The sequence below is a fragment of the Erinaceus europaeus genome, chromosome 12 (genome assembly GCF_950295315.1).
Source record: "Erinaceus europaeus chromosome 12, mEriEur2.1, whole genome shotgun sequence".
Lineage (NCBI taxonomy): Eukaryota > Metazoa > Chordata > Mammalia > Eulipotyphla > Erinaceidae > Erinaceus > Erinaceus europaeus.
In genome coordinates, this window is record NC_080173.1 from 89,660,131 (window position 1) to 89,679,786 (window position 19,656).

The 19,656-nt window shown below is 43.2% G+C and overlaps 1 protein-coding gene across 3 annotated transcripts in view; it reads left to right on the forward strand.

Moving 5' to 3' along the window:
* SHISA6 (shisa family member 6) overlaps positions 1–19,656 on the forward strand; it is a 405,883-nt gene that overhangs the window by 32,190 nt on the left and 354,037 nt on the right. For all 3 annotated transcript variants that reach the window (XM_060204437.1, XM_060204438.1, XM_007523649.3), the window contains one exon: positions 3,415–3,575. In XM_060204437.1, coding sequence (XP_060060420.1) covers positions 3,415–3,575 — 161 coding nt within the window. The remainder of the gene's footprint in view (positions 1–3,414; positions 3,576–19,656) is intronic.

Here is a 19,656-nt window from a genome sequence, read left to right on the forward strand (position 1 = left end):
CTGCCTATCTTTCTCAACTCATTCACTCACTCATTCCCTTCCTTCTTTTCTTTCTCTCTTTATTTCTTCGTGGGAAATAATAGTAAATTATCTTTGATAACAGGGTTCATGAAGAAATCAAGGCTTTTGGCATGGGTATGTAGTTAAATATATAAAATGTCAAATTTTGGATTTATTATCTTTATTTATTGGATACAGACAACCAGAAACCGAGAGGGAAGGGGGAGAAAGAGAGAGACAAGAGAGACACATCAAGGTGGGGCCTGGGGGGCTCAAACCTGAGTCCTTGTGCATTGTAATGTGTGCACTCAGCCAGATGCACCACTACCCGACTCCTTCAAATTTTGTATTTGGAGGGGGTCTTGAAAATCATGGTTGTTTAAAGCCTTTGTTTTGTTGATATAGGGAAAAAAGATGTAAGTTCAATTTCAGAATAACATCTGCCCTCAACTCAGACCTCATCTGCTATAGAGCTGAATCTAGAACTCAGATTACTTGATTGTTGCTGTCTTCTTATAGAATCTGAACCTCAGTTCTTTTGACCTAGACTCTAAGTTTGTCTGAACTTCTTTTACTAATCTAGTGAAGCTCTGATTTCTCTCTTACTACCTGGTCCAGGGATGTGTGAATGGGGGCTGGTTGTGGCTTGTGTGTCTGCTTTTTTCCTTTTACAGCCAGAGAGGAAAGTCACTGAGGGGAAAGCGTTTGGAAAATCTGAAATTGCTATATAAATGCCACTAAATGATAAGATTGCCAGCTTGATGCTCTTCTGGGAAGGTTCAGTATGTCAGAGGCGGCATAATGGAAGGAAACAATTCACTCTCACACACTATTTTAAATTACTGTGGTTATCACTTTGAGAGAGAGCAGAATGTTGTAATCTTCATTCGAATCAAAAGTACTGGAGTGGATTAAGCTGTCCGGGAGAAGCCTAAAAGAGTCCTTACCTGACTTGTGCAAAACACCTTGTCCTCAGAAGTGAAGGTCCTGACCCTAAAATGACGAAATCCTTATGGTATTCTCCTGTGACTTGTCCAATTCATCTTTGCCCCCTCAGAGCATGGCTGTTTGTCTGTCTTCCGCTGAGAGTGGTTATCTCTCACACCCACAAAATTTATTTTTAAAAAAGTTTGTCTGAAAGCTTTGGGCAGGTGGTTTTCTTTCTTTTCCTTTTTTAAAAATTTTTATTTATAAAAAGGAAACACTGACAAAAAACATAGGATAAGAAGGGTACAACTCCACACAGTACCCACCACCAGAACTCCATATCCCATCCCCTCTCCTGATAGCTTTCCTATTCTTTATCCCTTTGGGAGTATGGACCCAGGGTCATTGTGAGATGCAGAAGGTGGAAGGTCTGGCTTCTGTAATTGCTTCCCCGCTGAACATGGGCATTGACAGGTCGATCCATACTCCCAGCCTGTCTCTCTCTTTCCCTAATGGGGCAGGTTCTGGGGAAGCAGGGCTCCGGGACACATGATGGGGTTGTCTTCCCAGGGAAGTCTTGTTGGCATCATGTTAGTACCTGGAACTTGGTGGCTGAAAGAAGAGTTAACATATAGAGCCCCCCCAAAAAAAATTGTTGACTAATCATGAACCTAAAGGCTGGAACAGTTCATATGAAGAGTTGGGGGGTCTCCATTTTATAGATAGTTAGTAGGCCTATTTTAGTTGTAGTCCAAAGAGCCCATGACTATACTATTTTTTTTCCCTGAGCCTAATGTATGATATGCATGTGGATCTAAGTTATTGTCTGGGGAGATGATGTCATGGCTGGAAAAAGGGCTAGAAAGCTGGAACAGGGAAGAGAGTAGCTCCCAAATATGGGAAAGGTTTAAAATTCATTTTTGGATAGAGACAGAGAAATTGAGAAAGAAAGAAGAAATAGAAAGATACTGGGCCAGGTGGTGGCACACCTGGTTAAGCACACACATTACAGTGCACAAGGACCCAAATTCAAACCCCTGGTCTCCACCTGCAGAGGAAAAGCTTTACAAGTGGTGAAGCAGGGCTGCAGGTGTCTCTCTGTCTCTGTCTGCCCCACCCCTCTCAACTTCTCTGTCTCTAATCCAGTAATAAATAAAATATTTTAAAAGAGAGAGAAATACCTACAGCCCTGCTTCACCACTTGTGAAACACCCCCTTCCCCGTGCCCCCCCACAGTGGGTGAAGACTAAGGGTTTGAACCGGGTCCCTGCACACTATAATGTGTACACTCAGCCAGGTGTCCCACTGCCTGGCCCCTAGCAAGTGGTCCCCCCCCCCCCACACACACACACCCGTGACTCCCATCTGTGAGCCCTTACTTAGATGGCAGGCGTAGTGTCCCAATCACCTCTGTCTCTGTTGTGGCTGTTGCATGCTGAGAACTCAATCAAGGCACATTTGGTTGTTGAAGCTGGGTGTGGACAGAATCAAAGCTGTTCTCTCTGGGTAGCCAGGACTCCTGCAGAAGGCTTAGGCCTCTGTAGCTACAGTGGTATCTCTGTCTGTCTCTTTCTCCTGTAATTTTTGCTCCGTGGTTGTAATAGCTCCCTCCTCTAAGCTCCAGTTGTGTCTCCTCTCCACCTTTTGTGCACTCTGATCTTTATCTTTCTTATCTGTGTATCCAGTCCTTGGAGCTAAATCTTACCTTCAGTGCTGAAAGTTGTGTATTCTACTTACTTGGCTCTCTGAGATAGTGTACATGTTTCTTGATGTGTTTTTTTAAATTTTTTATTTATAAAAAGGAAACATTGACAAAACCATAGGATAAGAGGGGTACAGCTTCGCACAATTCCCACCACCAGAAGTCTGTATCCCATCCCCTCCCCTGATAGCTTCCCTATTCTTTATCCCTCTGGGAGTATAGACACAAGTTCATTGTGAGATGCAGAAGGTGGAAAGCCTGGCTTCTGTAATTGCTTCCCTGCTGAACATGGGCGTTGACAGATCGATCCATACTCCCAGCCTGTCTCTCTTTCCCTAGTGGGGAAGGGCTCTGGGGAAGCGGGGCTCCAGGACACATTGATGTGTGTTTTTATTGGGGAAGTTGATCCTCTTAGTGTTGCCCAGTGGTATCATCCCTTGATCCCAATGGCCTTCCGTTGACTAAATGCTGTACTTTCTGCTTGGTTTGGGGAGGTATTTAAGCAACCAGCCACTTGAAATGGCCCAGAGTTCAGTGACTTGAAAGGAATCAAAGAAAGAACCATAATCACAGTGTTTTGTGCCTGTATGCCAGTCATGACGACCTTGAGGCATTTCCACTGAGATTGGCAGCAGGTGAAGCTGTAGCTGACTATTGAGAACTCAGTGCTTTGTCTCCATCTCTTCTCTGAAGCTCACCCCATCAAAGGACCTATGTATGTAAGCCAGTTCCCTTAGTGCAGACGAGCTCTGTGAATCTCACTGTATGTTCTCCTCCTCGTCTAGGGCTCTGGCTGACATCTTAAGACAACAGGGACCAATCCCCATAGCACACTGTGAAAGAGAAACTATCTCGGCTATCGATACCTCTCCCAAAGAGAACACGCCTGTCCGATCTTCTTCCAAAAACCACTACACTCCTGTGCGTACAGCCAAGCAGACTCCAGGTGAGTAAAACCGGTTACCTTGAACAGTTGCTGAAGCTGGCAAGAGATTTGGTGATGTTTCTGCAGGATCCTTGCTAGAGCCCTCTGCTGGGGGGAGATTCTCTGATGGACAGAGGGATTTGTGGAAAAGTTTGAGATTGTCCAAGGATTGTCCCCAGGGGGAGGGATTGCCGTTGGAGACACCACCATCTGTGGGAACTGCCAGATGAGAACGAATGACTTAGTGAGTGACTGGTAAAATCTCATGTCTGGAAAGGAGCTTGTGATAGTCTTGGTGGAATATGGTTACCCACCTGTCCCTGCTACTGGAAGGTTTAAGCTGACTGGGATGCTAGATAATGTAGCAAGAACTTGGTGCACTCCAAGGTAGAGACTGCTCATCTGTTAGAACCTAGAAGAGCATTCCCTAATGGCAGGGGTTATATTTGTGTTGGGCCCACTTTATATCCATATATGGGCTATCTCTGCGGTACTGAGTTGTAATAGAAATATACCTTCTACTCTGTTTGGTTGTCATGACTGTATGAAGGAAACCAAGAAGAAGTCAGTAAATGAAGCCGAAGGAAATTTACTGACTTGAGCAAGGCCACATAGATGCTAAATATTAAGAAAACATCAGTCAAGCCAGTAAGAGAAACTCATATTTGCCAAGTGTCATGATGAACAATTTACATGCATTTTCTTACTGAGTATTCACTGCACACTTGAAAACGCATTATCTTTATTCCATTGGAGTAACAGAGAGGTGATGCATTAATTTTCTCTTTTGTTCTTTTTTATTTCTTTAAATTTTTTTCTTTAATCATTTTTTATTAGTGATTTAATAATGATTGACAAGATTGTGGGATAAGAGGGATATAAGTCCAAACAGTTCCTACCACCAGAGTTCCATATCCCCTCCCCTCCACTGGAGGGGTCTCAAGTCTTTATCCCTCTGGAAGTGTGGACCAAAGATTTTTATGGGGAGCAGAATGTAGAGGGTCTGGCTTCTGTAATTGCTTCTCCTCAGGACATGGGCATTGGCAGGTCAATCCATACCCCCAGTCTGTTTCTACTGTTCCCTAGTGGGATAGGGCTCTGGAGAGGTGGGATCTCAGGATACATTTGGTGGGGTTGTCTGCCCATGAAAGTCAGGCTGGTGTCATGGTAGCATCTGCAACTTGGTGGCTGAAAAGCATTAAGATGTAAAGCAGAACAAATTGTTTAATAATCAGCAACCTATAGGTAAAAATACAGCAGAAAGATTTGGGATCTTCATGTTAGAAGAAGCTAGGAAGTTTGTTTTGAGTATATTCTAAGGGACCCATGACTTTACTAATTTCTGCCTGAGGCCCACAGGTAACCTGCAGGTGAACTAAAACTATTGTCTGGAAAGATAGTGTCAGAGTTGGGAATAGGACTAGAAAGCTGGATGAGGGCAGAGAGTAGCTCCCAAATATGGGAAAAGTATATAAATATGTTCACTGTGAATCCCATCCATCTGCCCTAGGGCCTCTGTCTCTTCATATTCAGCACAGGAGGCTGTGCTACCTCTGAAGCCCTGTCTAAGCTCGCAACCCATGGTCACAGCTAGGAACAGTCTAGGCTGCACTTACTTCAGAACCAGTCTTCCTCTAGTGACAGAATATGTTGATGAAGCCTCCCTTTGAAGAGTGGGACAGTTTCTGCCATTGTTGTTCTGCACTGAGGGCAAGGTCCCATAGGGGCCCACAAGAGGGTTTATGATGGTGTTCCTGGTGGAGATGACCAGTGATGGTGGACAGAGGGATCTGTTAGAGGTCTAGGCCCATCATATCTGTGTGGGAGTAATGCACAAAAGTAAAAAACTCTGGTGGGGAGAGGAAGGGCAGATTTTCAGCTCTTTATAAGGGAGTAAGGGTAGGGACATAGGCTGTTGGTGGTGGAAATGGTGTTAAATATATACTCCTATTAACTTATAGTCTTATAGATCACTGTGTAATCAATAATGATAGGGGAAAGTTGACTGAATGTCTCGAGCTTTTTAATGCATAGACTTCAGTTCTGATTATATAGTCCTCCAATCTAAACACTTAAGGTTTCAAATTAGTAAAGTGATTGAGTTTTAACACTGGGCTTAAATTGTTAATTGCATTTCTAATAATGACTTTTTCCCCTGAAATATTAAATTACCTATAATTCTAGGCCAGGGAGACCAAAGCAGATCTTCTCACTGTATAAGATACAGCTATATGTAAATAGCATTAAATGACATAAATCATGGTAAGGTCTTGTATGGTACAGTAAATCCTAACCGTGGGATTTTCAAAACACACTAAGTTCCCAAATAATTTGGTTACAATAATAATTATCTTTGGCCTTCTTAAACTCTTAAGATGCATTACTTTTCTAAAGGACAGTTGGTTAGTATGAAAGAAAGCCCAGCTTCAAACAATGCAGGTATGTAAGTAACAACAACAATCAGGACTAGAAAACCCTAGTATCTAACTCCTGTGGGGGCGTGAATCCTAAGTGTTTGCTTGGACAGTCGTATTAGAAATGTATTTGGAGATGTCAGTTGAATATTACTTGGTATCCCAGTATTCATCCCAGTCTCAAACACAGCTTCTACTCTCAGGCCTAGATCTGAAGTCTTTTTTTATGTCTATGTCTGTCCCCTTGCATCTTTCGAAAGCAATACCTTAACTAAGCATGCAGTAGAGATGCAATTGTGAGGCGGCAGAAAATGTGTTCTAAATACAAAATCATAGTGCCTGTGTTGCTGAAATCACATTTAATTTCCCACTCAATTGATTTTTTTTTTGCCTGCACTATAAATCCACTGCTCCTGTGGCCATTCTCCCCCCTCCCCCTCCCCAATATTTTGGATAGGACAGAGAGAAATTTAAGAGGGAGGGGCAGATAGAGAGGGAGAGAAAGATGCCTGCAAACCTGTTTCACTGCTTGTGATGTGACACCCCCCCCCACCGCAGGTGCAGAGCTGGGGGCTTGAACCCCATGCTTGCACGGGCCCATGCATTTCGTACTATGTGCCCTTAATCCGGTGTGCCACTGCCTGGCCTCCTCAATTTATATTTTTCACCAGTTAATTCTAAAAGCTCACTTCTGTCTTTAAGGTAGTACATCAAATTTTTAGAGGTTTTGATGAGAGTTAGGACATAGCTTTGAAATGTACATATAATTAGAATGCCTATAATTAAATAACTGAAATATATGAGCTTGCATGGGGAATAGTTGCTAATCCACCTCTAAGTCCTAGGGAGAATTATGGTGGTTATTCTGGGATTGGTTGGGGGGGGAGGTCAGTGCACAGAGCTTTGGTGATGGGAGCGGCATGGAGCCATACCTAAAGCACTAAGAATGATTTTTATAGGAATAGCTATATCCACCTGACATTTTACATAGGATTTAAGGGGCTTAATAGGCCTTTTCAAATTTAGATATTCTTGACTTAAAGGTAAAGATGAAGGTCAACCTTTGAATAAGTACTAAGGTGCATTTTTAGACTTGACACCTGTAGTTGGTTAAAAAGCTCAGCGATAGAAGGAATCTTGGCAAAACCATGCAGGTCTGTAGTTATCTATAGTTGAATTACCTGGTTTAACTGATGTGTGAATATGACCTGGACATGTTGAAAACTTCTCAAGTGGTTCTTTTTATGGAGCCAAATGGGGGAATTCCTAAGCTATGGAACTCACAGGAAGTCCCATTCCACCTAATCCATGCTAATCTTTCTTTGCCTGAGGGCTTTTAAAGTATAAGTAGGCTTCTTAGTTTAATCACTGACTCCTGACAAAGAGATAAAGCAGGGTGGAGGAGAGATAATCCAGTGGTTATGCAAAGAGAATCTCTTAGCCCCACCACTAGACCACTGAGGTATAGATCTTCTCCTGAGTTTCCTGGTTAGTTCTGTGTCCACTGGTGTCAGCATAGGACCTCCCTGCCGCTGCTGTACAAGAAACCCACCTAACTCAACAAGACAAACACAGACTCAAAGTGAAAGGATGGAACACAATCATATAGGTCAATGGCCCACAAAAAAGGGCAGGAACAGCTATTCTCATCTCTGACAGGATAGACTTTAAAATTCATAAATAAAAAAGATAGGGATGGACACTCCTGAATACTCAGTGGATCAGGCAATCAAGAGGACTTAACAACTATTAACATCTATAGACCCAATGAGAAGCCATCTAGATACACCAAACACCTACTGAAAGAGCTACAGCTATATATTAACAGCAACACAGTCATAGTAGGGGACTTCAACACCCCACTCTCTCAGCTTGACAGATCATCCAGGCAGAAAATCAATAAAGACATGAGGGAGCTAAATGAGGAGATAAACTAGAACCATTGGACATTTTCAGAGTCATTCATCCCAAGAAACTGGAATACACATTCTACTCATGTCCACATGGGTCATTCTCATGGACAGACCATATGTTAGGCCACAAAGACAGCATCAGCAAATTCAAGAGCATTGAAATCATCCCAAGCATCTTCTCAGACCACAGTGGAATTAAACTAACACTTAACAATCAACAAAAGATTAGTAAGCATCCCAAAATGTGGAAGCTTAACAGTACACTTCTTAACAACTACTGGGTCAAAGAGGAAATCAAGGAAGAAATAAAAATGTTTTGAGAGCTCAATGAAAATGAAGACACAAGCTATCAAAATATTTGGGACACAGCTAAGGCAGTACTGAGAGGGAAGTTCATAGCCACGCAAGCACACATTAGGAAACAAGAAAAAGCACAAATGAACAGCTGACTGCATGTCTTAAAGATCTAGAAGAAGAAGAAGGACAAAGGAACCCTAAAGCAACCAGAAGGACAGAAATCACTAAAGTTAGAGCAGAAATCAATAATATTGAAAGGAAGAGAACCATACAAAAGATCAATGAGAGTAAATGTTGGTTCTTCAAAAGAGTGAACAAAATTGACAAACCTTTAGCCAGACTCACAAAACAAAAAAGGGAGAAGACCCAAATAAATCGGATCAGAAATGAAAGAGGAGCTATCACAGCAGACACCGCAGAAATTCAGCATATCATGTGAGACTTCTATGAACAACTATATGCCACCAAGCTAGAGAACCTGGAAGAATTGGACAATTTCTTAGATACCTAAAAACTCCCAAAATTAAGTAAAGAGGAACTAGGTAACGTGAACAGGCCCATCATAGCTAAGGAAATTGAAACAGTTATCAAAACCATCCCAAAAATAAAAGTCTTGGGCCAGATGGTTTTACAAATGAATTCTACAAAACCTTCAAAGAAGAACTAATACCTCTACTTTTAAAAGTCTTCCACAAGATTGAAGACACTGGAATACTCCCTTCCAGCTTCTATGAATCAGACATCACTTTGATACCAAATGCAGACAGGAACACAACCAAAAATGAAAATTACAGACCAATATATCTGATGAACATAGGTGCTAAAATATGGAACAAAATTCTAGCCAACTAGATACAGCAATATATTAAAAAGATTACTCATCATGGTCAAGTGGGGTTTATCCCAGGCATGCCAGGTTGGTTTAATATATGTAAATCAATTAACGTGATCCACCACATCAAGACCAAAACCGCATGGTCATATCAATAGATGCAGAGAAAGCCTTTGACAAAATACAACATCCCTTTATGATCAAAACACTACAAAGAATGGGAACAGATCGAAAATTCCTGATGATAGTAGAGTCTATATATAGCAAACCTACAGCCAACATCATACTCAATGGTGAAAAACGAAGCATTTTCCCTCAAATCAGGTACTAGACAGGGCTGCCCATTATCACCATTACTATTCAAAATAGTGTTAGAAGTTCTTGCTATAGCAGTCAGGCAGGAGCAAGGAATTAAAGGCATACAGATTGAAAGAAAAGAAGTCAAACTCTCCCTATTTGTAGATGACATGATAGAAAAACCTAAGGAATCCAGCAATAGGCTATTGGGAATAATCAGGCAATACATTAATGTGTCAGGCTACAAAATTATCATTAAAAAAATCAGTGGCATTTCTCTATGCAAACACTGTTAGAAGAATTTGAAACCCAGAAATCCCTTTTAATATAGCAACAAAAACAATCAAGTATCTAGGAATAAATCTAACCAAAGAAGTGAAAGACTTATATACTGAAAATTATGAGTCACCTATCAAGGAAATAGAAAAAGACACAAAGAAGTGGACATTCCATGTTCATAGGTTGGAAGAATTAACGTCATCAAAATGAACATACTACCCAGAGCCATATACAAATTTCATGCAGTCCCCATCAAGATTCCAACCACATTTATTTAGGAGAATAGAACAGATGCTACAAATGTTTACCTGGAACCAGAAAAGACCTAGAATTGCCAAAACAATCTTGAGAAGAAAGGACAGAACTGGAGGCTTCACACTCCCAGATCTCAAATGGTATTATAGGGCCATTGTCATCAAAACTGCTTGGTACTGGAATATGAATAGACACACTGACCAGTAGAATAGAATTGAGAGCCCAGAAGTAAGCCCCCACACCTATGGATAGCTAATCTTTGACAAAGCTTCCCTGACTATTCAGTGGGGAAAACAGAGTCTTTTCAACAAATGGTGTTGGAAAAAATGGGTTGAAACATGCAGAAGAATGAAACTGAACCACTAGATTTCACCAAATGCAAAAGTAAATTCCAAGTGGATCAAGGACTCGGATGTTAGACCACAAACTATCAGATACTTAGAGGAAAATATTGGAAGAACTCTTTTCTGCATAAATTTTAAAGGCATCTTCAATGAATCTAATTCAATTACGAAGAATACTAAGGCAAGTATAAACCTATGGAACTACATCAAATTAAAAAGCTTCTGCACAGCAAAAGAAACCACTACCCAAACCAAGAGACCCTTCACAGAATGGGAGAAGATCTTTACATGCCATGCATCAGACAAGAGGCTAATAACCAGAATATACAAAGAGCTTGCCATACCCAACAATAAGAAAACAAATAACCCCATCCAAAAATGGGAGGAGAATATGGACAGAATATTCACCACAGAAGAGATCCAAAAGGCCAAGAAACACATGAAAAAATGTTCCAAGTCTTTGATTGTCAGAGAAATGCAAATAAACTCAACAGTGAGATACTACTTCACTCCTGTGAGAATGTCACACATCAGAAAAGGTAACAGCAGCAAATGCTGGAGAGGGTGTGGGGTTAAAGGAATCCCCCTGCACTGCTGGTGGGAATGTAAATTGATTGAACCTCTGTGGAGAGCTGTCTGGAGAACTATCAGAAGGCTAGAAATGGACCTACCCTATGATCCTCTCCTGGGGATATATCCTAAGGAATCCAACACACCCATCCCAAAAGATCTGTGTACACATATGTTCTTAGCAGCACAATTTGTAATAGCCAAAACCAGGAAGGAACCCAGGTGTCCAGCAACAGATGAGTGGCTGAGCAAGTTGTGGTATACATACACAATGGAATACTACTCAGCTATAAAAAATGGTGACTTCACCATTTTCAGACAATCTTTGACGGGCCTTGAAAAATTCATGTTAGGTGAAATAAGTCAGAAGCAGATGAATATGGGATGATCTCACTCTCATGCAGAAGTTGAAAATCAAGATCAGAAGAGAAAATACAGGTAGATCCTGAACTGGAAGTGGCATTTTGCACCAAAGTAAAAGACTGGCGTGGGTGTGGGGAGAATATAGGTCCAAGAAGGATGACAGAGGACCTAGTGGGGGTTGTATTGTTATATGGAAAACTGGGAAATGTTATGCATGTACAAACTATTGTATTTACTGTTGAATGTAAAACTTTAATTCCCCAATAAATAAATAAATAAATGCAAAAAAGATTTGGGGGTCTCCAATGTGGAAAAATCTAATAGGTCTATTTTAGGTATAATCTAAGGGGCCCATGATTTTACTAGTTTTTGCCTGAGTCTGATAGCTAACATGTGGACCCTAGTTATTGTCTGGGGAGATGAAAGGACTAGAAAGCTGGATTAAGGAAGAAAGCATCTCCTAAATCTGGGAAAAGTATATAAATATTGTTAACTGTAAAGCCCATTGGTTTGATCTGGGGCCCATGTTCAGCACAGGGCCTATGTAACTTCTGCTTTCCTATAGGTCTGAGCTCGCATTCTGTGGTCAAGGCTAGGAACATTCCAGGCTGCACTAATATCAGGACTCATCTTCCTCAGGTGGTAGAGTATGTTGTTCAACCTCCCTTTGGAGAATGAAACAGTCCCTACTATTGTTGATCTACACTGAGGGCCAGGTCCTTTAGGGGGCCACAAAGGGGTCCATTATGCTGTTTCTGATGGAGATGACCGGTGACAGTGGTGAGAGGGATCTATGGATCTGTTAGAGGTCTAGGTTCATCGTGTCTATGTGGGAATCTCAGGACTCCCCAACTAGGGCCCCAGATGATGGAGTCACCATTAAAGTATGCCAGTCTCTTGCCCTTATCCAGCTTTTGTAGTCCTTACTTTGTCTCGACAAGGTTAGCTTTGGAGTCATTGAGGGAAGTGGAATAGGAAGTAGGTGAGGAGGGTGTCTAGTCCTAAGTAGAAACTATTTGATTAGGTCCTTTATGGTGTCTTTTTTTTTTTTTAGGTCTGTCTACTTGCTGGCTGTATTTATTGACTCACTGCAAACTATTGTGCACTGCTGCTGAAAGCAGTTTTCTAACAATCAACCATATCTGCAACTTATTCTATATAATGCACACAATTCCATTTCCACACAGCGAATAGCCTTTATCACAAAATATTTCAGTTTTTGTAAAAGTTGCAACAGAACCTTGTTTAAGTGTTCAACGTGGAGATTCACTGTTGTTTTGCAACAAAATTGGAGTTTTTTTTTCTTTTTTTTTCTTGCTTCCAGGTTTATTACTAGGACGAATCCACTGCTCCTGGAGGCCATTTTTTGCCTTTTGTTGCCCTTGTTGTTTTATCATTGTTGTGGTTATTATTCTTATTGTTGTTGTTGCTATCATTGTTGTTGGATAGGGCAGAGAGAAATTGAGAGAGGAGGGGAGACAGAGAGGGGAAGAGAAAGATAGACACCTATAGAACTGCTTCACCGCTTGTGAAGCGACTCTATTGCAGGTGGGGAGCCAGGGGCTTGAACTGGGATCCTTACACCGGTCCTTGTGCTTGATGCCACCTGCACTTAACCGCCAAACTACCTTCGGACTCTCGTGGTGTTGTTTTTATACTCTCCAAAGTCCTCACTCAGCAAACTTCTGGTGGTAGGACTGCTTTAGGAATTCAGAAATACAAGGAGGCATCATGGTATAGTAATGCTTCACTCATTCACCTGCTGAATGGGAACCTGAGTTTCATTGAAATCCCATAGTAAGTAAAGTTTGAAAAGCACTAGAGGGGAGTCACCTGGTTGAACACACACATAACAGTGAGCAAGGGCTTGGGTTTGAGCCACTGGTCCCCACATGCAGGGGGAAGGCTTTGCAAGTGGTAAAGCAGAGATGCAGGTCTCTCACTATCTCTGCCCCTTCCCTCTCAATTTCTGGCTACCTCTATTCAATAAATAAATACAGGGGGTTGGGCGGTAGCACAGTGGTTTAAGCACACATGGTACAAAGCTCAAGGACCAACAAAGGATCCTGGTTTGAGCTCCTGGCTCCCTACCTGCAGGGGAGTTGCTTCACAAGCAGTGAAACAGGTCTGCAGGTGTCTATCTTTCTCTCCCCCCTCTGTCTTCCCCTTCTCCCTCCATTTCTCTCTGTTCTATCCAAGAACATCATCAATGGCAACAATAACAATAATGACAACAACAAAGGCAATAAAATGGGAAAAATGGCCTCCAGGAGCAGTGGATTCCAAGTGCAGGCACTGGGCCCCAGTAATAACCCTGGAGGCAAAAATAAATAAATAAAAAGAACATATAAAGGAGAAGAAGTAAGAGAAGAAGAAGAAGAGGAAGAAGACAGTGTAGGAAAAGAAGCACTAGAAAGTCATGAACTCTGAAATGGGCGAGCCCTCCTTGGTTTGTTTTCTTGTCCTGTCATTTATTGTGTAAGTGATTTTTGTTTTCCATGTTCCTGTGTCTTTCTGAGCTTCTGCATCAACATTGAGATCAGTATTATCTCTTGAGTTTTCTGTGGGGATCATGAGCTCAGCCAGTAGAAACAGTTAAAAACAAAGTCCTGATTTATCGCAGACACTCAGTGTTAGTCATGAATGGGCTATGGAAATGTATCAACAATTGATCAGGAATAAATGGACAAATGAGAGAAGCAGAGGCACTGGTGTCTCTAGACCAGGCAGGGCCTGCGTGTTTGTGTCTGGGATAAAGTTCATCTTGTACTTGATCCTTACACGGGGTGCATCCTGTGAGGGTGAAAAATGATTCTCAGAACTTGGTAGGTCTATGTCAGGACTTTGAGCAAAAAAAAAAAAAAAAGTGCTTACTTGATTTAGAAAGGAGAAATGGTGGTGGTGGTGGGGGGGATTGGGTGGTAGCGCAGCAGGTTAAGCGCATGTGGTGCCAAGCGCAAGGACCACACTTTAATAACTGACCAAGAAGGCCAAGGAATTTGATTCTTGTTGTTAGCTGGAGACCAGAATTGCAGACTGCCCTGCTGACAGTGCAGTTCTCCACCATATTTCTGCACAAGCTGATCTGTCCATCCCTGACCTTGTGTCCCCTGGACTGAAGCTCCTAGTATTTTCCTTCATTGACTAGCATCCAGACGTATGGACTTTACTGTCTCCACCACCTCCTGCCATATGTGTTCTTCCCTTGGGGCATTTTTCCTGTTTGATAGCTAGAAACATTCTTTTTCTCTTCCTTCCTTCCTTCCTTTCTTTCTTTCTTTCTTTCTTTCTTTCTTTCTTTCTTTCGCCTCCAAGGTTATTGTGGGGTGTCAGAGCTGGTATTAAGAATCCACTGCTCCAGCGTAAGGATCCCAGTTCAAGCCCCCAGCTCCCCACCTGCAGGGGAGTCGCTTCACAAGCAGTGAAGCAGGTCTGCAGGTGTCTGTCTTTCTCTCCCTCTCTGTGTCTTCCCCTCCTCTTTCCATTTCTCTTTGTCCTAAACAATGACAACAATAATAACTACAACAATAAAACAAGGGCAACAAAAGGGAATAAATAAATAAATATTTAAAAAAATAATTCACTGCTCATGGAGGCCATATTTTTCTTTTCATTTTATTGGATAGGACAGAGAGAAACCGAGAGAGGAGAGGAAGATAGAGGGGAGCCGGGGGCTTGAACCAGGATCCTTACCCTTCATACTATGTTGGCCAGATACTTGCTAGTTCCAGATATTTCTGTTGTGAAATGTGATGCCCATACTGCACCTGATGTGCTAACCTCATCTCCTCTTTGCTGGGGAATTATGCAGATGCAGTCACATCTGCCAGGCTGTCCCCTCAGGCTTTGCCACTTCCTGCGATATTCTCGCAGTGCCTTTTTCAACTAATCCTGTCCCAACACATCACTCCTGGTTGTTGCCCTATAAAGCCCTTCTTCTTCCGCCCCTTGTCTCTTGCCTGCTTTTCACTTCAGCAAATGAATGCAAGGTACGGTGCTGCACGTAGCAGGAGGCGGCCATTTTTGCTACCTCCTCGTGGCCCAAATCACTGCACTCTCACCCAACTCTGAGGTGCCCCTGTGAATAAAGATTTGTGTTCCCTCTTCACTCCGGATCTCCTCTCTCTCTTCTCCATGGCACAGCCCGACACCTGGCGCCCAACATGGGGCTCTACCTGCCCAGATGCAGGTAAGTATACAGCCACTTGACTCTCTGAGGCCCCGTGTTCCTCTCTGCCATGGGATTCCTGCCATTTTATGAAGAGGCTTCCCAAACCCTCTACTCTTTTCTCATGGGACAGTCTTTCTATCTCAGAGACGTTTTACTTGGGGCCTCACTGTGGATTCTCTTGACCGTGATCGCAGTGCTTGGGAGATGTGCGGGGTCCCTTCCTGTGTCTCCTCCAGGAAGCACTGACTCTTACTTGAAAAACAGCCCTAATCTAACCGACCATGAGGCTGTCGCCCAGAGGCTCCTATTTTGGCAGACATGTCTTTGGCTGCTGCCACAGCTTCTGTGGCCCCTCCCCCTGCCCCTTTTGCTGGAGGCACGACACCCTCTGGGACGCATAATACAAAATGGCAGAATCTGAAAAATTAGTTCACACCTCTTGTCCTTTTTTTTTTTTTTAATTTTCTTCACAGCCCTTATATCATTTAACACTGTAGATCTGTTGGCTTGCTGGTTGATTGTCTCTGCCATTACTAATGTAAGCACTGTCCTTTACTGTGATGGACATGAGTATAATGTGTAGGTACTGGTTATATGGCTTAAGAACTATCAAAACTCAAAACTGCACAACCCCTAGACCTGAGAAGCAGTGCAGTGGATAAAGCATTGGACTCCCAAGGCATGAGGTCCTGAATTTGATCTGTAGTGTAGCTTATGTCAGAGTGATACTTTTTGTCTTCTCTCATAATTGAATACCTATATAAACAAATAATTTTTTTTAAAAATAAAATGAGGGCCAGGCTATGGCACACCCAGTTAAGCACAGTACGAAGTGCAAGGACCTGTGCAAGGATCCAGGTTTGAGCCTCTGTTCCCCACCTGTAGTGTTTCCTTTTATAAAATATTTTTATTGGGGGTTGGGTGGTAGCGCAGTGGGTTAAGTGCACGTGGCGCAAAGCACAAGGATCCTGATTCGAGCCCATAGCTTTCCACCTACAGGGGAGTTGCTTCACAGGCGGTGAATTGGGTCTGCAGGTGTCTGTCTTTCTCTTCCCCTCTCTGTCTTCCCCTCCTCTCTCCACTTCTCTCTGTCCTATCCAACAACAAACGACATCAGCAATAACAATAATAACCACAACAAGGTGACAACAAGGGCAAAAAAGGGGGAAGAAATGGCCTCCAGGAGCAGTGGATTCATGGTGCAGGCACTGAGCCCCAGCAATAAGCCTGGAGGCAAAAAAAAAAAAAAGAAATAAAATATTTATATTTATTAGTGGATAGAGACAGTTAAATTTAGAGAGGAGAAGGAGGTAGAGAGGTTAAGAGAAAGAGAGAGACATCAACAACCCTGTTTCATTCCTTGTGAAGCCCTCTCTCCCTCCCTTCCTTTCTTCTTAAACCAGGGGCTTGAACCCGGGTCCTTATGCACTGTGTCATCACTCTGGCATATGTGGGGCTAGATATTGAATTCAGAACCTTAAGCATCAAGTCTTATGCCTTATGGCCTCTGAGCCACCTCCCTGGCTACTAAAGCCTCCACCTGACACATCACTAGGAATTAGCCAGCCAGCACCCCTGGACGATGATAATCTCGGGATTCAAAAATGTCTCCTTGGGTGTAGACAGCCTGAGATTATGTTGAATAAGCCTCTTTCCGCTGTTCCGGGTTCATCCTTCCACTTAAATCTTAGATCCCTCTAATCTCTGGTTCACAAAAACCTACTTCATTGAATTGCACCCCCCTCCCTCCTTCTCTGTGATTCTGTTTCTTTCCCATGTCAACGCGCCTCTGTCTTGCTTGAACTTGTGAGGCTGAACCATGCTCCATTTCACACCCTGCTGCCTCTTCTTTCCCTGACCGCTCAACTTTGCAAAAACACTTGTCTACACCTGTTGTCTTGACTTCCTCTCTTCCCCCTGGCTCCTCAATCTACCATATCATTTCCCTCCCTTCTTCTCCACCCTTTGGAGACCTCCTTCAGTTGATTTTGGGGGTCATGGGACCCGCTTGGTGCTGTGACTAGACTGAACTTCCTACTACCCTCTCCACTGAAGCCTAAGTACTAGCCATCTAAGCCCATCCATTTCAGGGTTTGGGGACTTATGCTATAGCTCTTCAGGCTCAGCACGTAGTAGAAAAGAAAAAGAGGGGGATCCAGGCAGTAGTGCACCTGGTCAAGTGCACACACTACAGTGTGCAAAGACCTGAGTTCAAGCCCCCGGTCCCCACCTGCAGGGGGAAAGCTTCATGAGTGGTGAAGCAGGGCTGCAGGTGTCTCTCTTTCTCCCTCTCTATCTCCCCCATCCCTCCCAGTTTTCTCTGTCTCTATTCAATAGTAAATAAAAAAAAAAAGAGAATGTTAGGCAAAGAGTTAATTTACAAAATAGTAGGAAGGAGAGAAGCCCCAGATAACAGGAGACCTTGAGAAAGCCAATCCCCTCCCCTCAGTGGCATATCCTGTTTCTAAGTTTCTAAGTCCTGAGGCTAAACTTCCCTAGACACAGCTATGCAGAAAAAGATAGCAGTAACTACGACAACCAGACCCTGAGCAGTGGGTCCAAGTCCCACCTACTTAACCTTAAAGCCTCTGCTTCTGTGAGAATATTTTCTGCCCTCAGACCTGGAGCCCTTATATAAGCTGTACCTTCCCTTTGTTTGGGGTTCAGTTTTTTTTTTTTTGCTTCCAGGGTTATTGCTGGGGCTGAGTGCCTGCACTACAAATCCACTGCTCCTGGGGGCTATTTTTTCCCTTTGGTTTCCCTTGTTTATCATTGTTGTTATTGTTGTCATTGTTGCATAGGACAGAGAGAAATGGAGAGAGGAGGGGAAGACAGAGAGAGGGAGAGAAAGATAGACACTTGAAGATCTGCTTCACTGATTGTGAAGCAACCTCCCTCCAAGTGGGGAGCTGGGGGCTGGAACCTGGATCCTTATGCTGGTCCTTGCGCTTTGCGCCATATGTACTTAACCCACTGTGCTACCACCCGGCCCCTGGTCCAGTATTTTTTAAGCAGCCCATTAACAATTTATAAAGTTCCTCCTTGTTGACTCCATTGGCTGGCTTTGAGTCTGGAACCCACAACACACTTTGCTATTGGCAGAGCTGTCTTTTGTCTGCCCTCCCTCAGCCTTACCAACTCCTCCTTTTCTCTCGGGTCACAACTTAATTCTCATCTCTCATACCACCTAGAACATATGTTCTCATTCTGTTCTCTGGGTTGCCTAGTCCCACCTGGGCACCAGAGCTGCTCCCTCCCCATTGAGCAGGGAGGTGGGGAGCGGGTGGAGAGAGTTCTGACCCTAGCTTGGATATACACCAGTTCTACCTTTTCCTAGTAGCAGGACTTTGATCACTTTGCTTCCTCTTTCTTGTTCCTCAGTTTCCTGCTTTGTAAATCATGATGAGATGTCTTAGTGAGGATTATTGAATGAATTCTGGCACCCTTGCTGGCTGGTCTCCTGCCAGCGGATCCAGCATGTCTGCAATGATGTGGATGAGTCTGTTGGTCATTATGCCAGGTCTCCTGCATTGCTTGACACTGTGGTCTATTTACATAATCATTGTTTTGCCTGAGACCCACCCTGCCTTCTGGGTATTGCTTTAATCCCCACTGGTTAGAGGGAAGCTTGCTACCTTTGAGCTCTTTCTTTTCTCCACCCCCTCTCCTAGCCATTTCCGTTTCCGACTTGCCACTTCCATTTCAAAAGATATAAATGTGTTTTCTCTGATCAGTAAAGGTATTGTATTGCATTCCCACTCAGCCACTAGTTCCTAGTTCCTCTCCTGCGTCGCTGAGTAAGCAGTAGCCTAGGTTGGCCCCGGTCAAGTTCTCTCCCCCGCCACACAACCTGACATGAGCCATTAAGAATCTCGTGTGGATTGAATGGCCCAAGAAGGTCACATGAAACATAACTGGGCATGGGAGACAGTGCTGTGGGTACAGCTAACTCAGTTTGGTGTTAGCGAATAGTAATCAGTCAGGTCTGGAAAAAGAAGGTCTTTCTCCTTCCTTCCCTTCCTTTCTTTCTTCCTCCCTCTCTCCCTCCTTCCCTCCCTTCTTTCTTTCACCTATATCTATATCTATATATAAATTATTGTTATTATTATTTACTTCTTCTTCTTCTAGCATTTGTCCTTCTTCTGTAGCCAGTCAACAGCGTCAGGTTGAGCCTGATATAAAGTTTCGAGACCTCCTTTGAATCTGGAGAGGTGGCAGTCGTTTACTATGTGGGTCATAGTCTGACTGTAGCCGCAGGGGCAGTTCGGGTCGTCACTGGCTCCCCAGCGATGGAACATAGCGGCGCACTGGCCATGGCCTGTTCGATAGCGATTGAGGAGGGCCCGATCATAACGTGCTAGGTCAAA